This window comes from Penaeus monodon, chromosome 4 (genome assembly GCF_015228065.2).
Source record: "Penaeus monodon isolate SGIC_2016 chromosome 4, NSTDA_Pmon_1, whole genome shotgun sequence".
Lineage (NCBI taxonomy): Eukaryota > Metazoa > Arthropoda > Malacostraca > Decapoda > Penaeidae > Penaeus > Penaeus monodon.
The window spans coordinates 1,968,077-1,970,576 of record NC_051389.1 but is presented as its reverse complement, the minus strand read 5'-3'; the positions used below and the strand labels follow the sequence as shown (position 1 = coordinate 1,970,576).

The following is a 2,500-nucleotide window of genomic DNA, read 5'->3' as shown; positions in this document are numbered from 1 at the left end:
TCTTCACCTCAATTTCCTTATTAGACGATGGCTGAGAAACTGACGCAGATGAGGCCAAGTGATTAGTCATCGGAACTGATTTGGAGTTCTGTGACTGCTCCACAGAAGGAACTACAAATTTGGAATCTTGGCTAGATGAGTTACTAACAGACTGGGCATCAGGACCAGTTTTCCTTTTTGCATCTGGGTTAGTTGTCCTGTCAGGAAGAATTGAATGGTTCACATTATTTCTCATTAGTTTGGTCTGGTATCTAAATATGCAAAAAATCTAGCTTCAACTCACACAAAAAAAGAAAACAATAACTCTATGTCATACATTATTTTCCCTGCAGATCCTAGATTTAAAAAAAGAAAGGCATACTCAAATGATAATGAAAAAGTATAAAATAACATAAGCACACAAAATATACATTATTCTTCAAGAGACCTAATAGTAAATAATTATCATACAAGAATAACTATCTTCGACAAATCAAGCCTTCAACTTACAAAAGTGAGTTGGGAATAAAACTACGAAGCAGGTCTGCCCAGGTCAAATACTCTGCTTCCTCTACACTTCCCAGCAGCTTAGAAGAGATGGTTCTCCGTCGCCTTTTGGCATCACGTTCCAGTCGACGACCCCAATAGTCAAGCTGTTCTAATTCTCTCTCAAGACCCCGTTTGGGCCGCCTTGGCTTCCTCCCACTCACTGTACTCCTTGGTGTCTGAACCTCAGCTGCTTTATCTGTCTCTGAGGCAGTGTTTTCATCAGTTGTATATGCTTGTGCTTTTTCCACGTCACTTACTTTGTTTTCTTTGTCTGACTTTTCTTTTAGATTATCTTCCTGATTTTCCATGGATTCTTCTGAATTCTTATTATCATCCTCCAACTTCCTCACTGGATCTTCCTCTTTTTCATCTTCATCTTTCTCCTTTCCTTTTTCTGCCTCTGCTACCATTTCTTCCTCCTGACTCTCATTACCTGGTTCTTCTTCTGCAGCCTCCTCTTCCTCCATTTCCCCATCTTCTGTTTCTTCCATTTTCTCTCTCTCATCATAGTCTTCATTAGCTTCTTCTTGCATTTCCAATTCTTCCTCAGCAGGAGTTGCTTCTTCTTGTTCATTTTCTTCGTCCTCCTCTTCCTCATCTTCCTGATCCTGGACCTCATCTCCTTCCTGGTCCTGGTGTTCTCCTTGGTCATGCACTTCTTCCTCCTCTTCTGCCTGTTCATTGCATTCTTCCTGTCCATGTATTTCATCCTCTTGATCAGTACCTTCCATTTGTTCAGTATCTTCCTCTTGCTCCACATTATCTTCATGGCTGCCATCTTCTACAATATCCTCTTCAATATCCTCTTCCTGATCACGTTCCTCATTTCCAACAGCTTCCTGGTGCTCTACACATTCTTCATCAATGTCCTCCTGTCCCTCTTGGTTTTCCTGATTATCGTCTTGAGCAGTACCTACCTCATCAGAGACAACTTCTTGGCCTTGCTGTAAATTCTGCTCTTGGTTTTCTTCTTGCCCCTGGTCCATTCCATCCTGCTCTAGGACTTCCTCTTCCTCGTGATCAATCCCTTCCTGATCTACATCACCCTGCATGTCATGAACCTCATGATGCTCCTCCTGTTCCATTCCTTCCTGTTCCATGGCTTCATCATCACACATGTTTCCCTCATGATCAATACCTTCCTGGTCCAACTCTTCATCCTCTTCATACACACCACCGTCAAAGTACTCCACATACTCTGTATCATAAACAAAATCTGGCTCTGGGAGGCCAAGGATCTCAGTAGGCTGCAGAGCCATTATTCCTTTCAAGGCATTAACAGCAGCTTCTGTTTCAGTCACTCCATGTTCCATTTCACTTTCATCTAGTCCTTCCTCTTCTTCGTGATACATCTCCACATTTTCTATTGCTCCGTCATCTCCCATTTCTTCCCCTTGCTCTTCCATCCCTACTTCTTCCTCTAAGGTGGTTCTGTCTAAAAGTCCATCCTCATCACACATCTCATTAGCATTATCAAGTTCAATGCCAATTTGAGAAATTCCATCCTTCTCATGGTTAAGATTCTCCATATCTTCTAACATATCCACACCTTTTCCAATTTGTCTTGCCTGCTTTTGCACATCATCTCTGTCCTCCTCTTCCTCCTCCTCTTCAGTCTGTGGGGGTTCACCTTTCTCTTCCTCATTCTGGCCATTCTTCTCCACAGCTACAGAGCCTTTCTCTTCCACCTCTTCCCTCATTTCCCCTCTCTCAGGAAACTTGTCATTGGTACTGTCTGCCTCCTGGAATGCAGCGGTGCTTATGTTTCTTTCTTCTTGTAAGTCACAGTCTGTCTTATTAAAATGTTCTTGTACCTTTTCATTACAAATCTTATGGGCATCTAACACATGTGTTTTTGCTTCACTGGCATTCATATTTTTTTTTACATTTTCTTGCACTTTGCTTTCTTCAAAGCCCTCAAATTCATTTTCAACCTCACTGTGCTTTCTTGACCTTGAATGCTGAGCAGAAT

General features: G+C 42.0%; 1 protein-coding gene across 1 annotated transcript in view; it reads right to left on the bottom strand.

Moving 5' to 3' along the window:
- LOC119568143 overlaps positions 1–2,500 on the bottom strand; it is a 20,970-nt gene that overhangs the window by 11,114 nt on the left and 7,356 nt on the right. Inside the window, exons 7-8 of the mRNA XM_037916546.1 lie at positions 490–2,500; positions 1–197 (exon numbers count right to left, since the gene is read on the bottom strand). The exon at positions 1–197 is cut by the window's left edge and continues 422 nt beyond it; the exon at positions 490–2,500 is cut by the window's right edge and continues 634 nt beyond it. Coding sequence (XP_037772474.1) covers positions 1–197; positions 490–2,500 — 2,208 coding nt within the window. The remainder of the gene's footprint in view (positions 198–489) is intronic.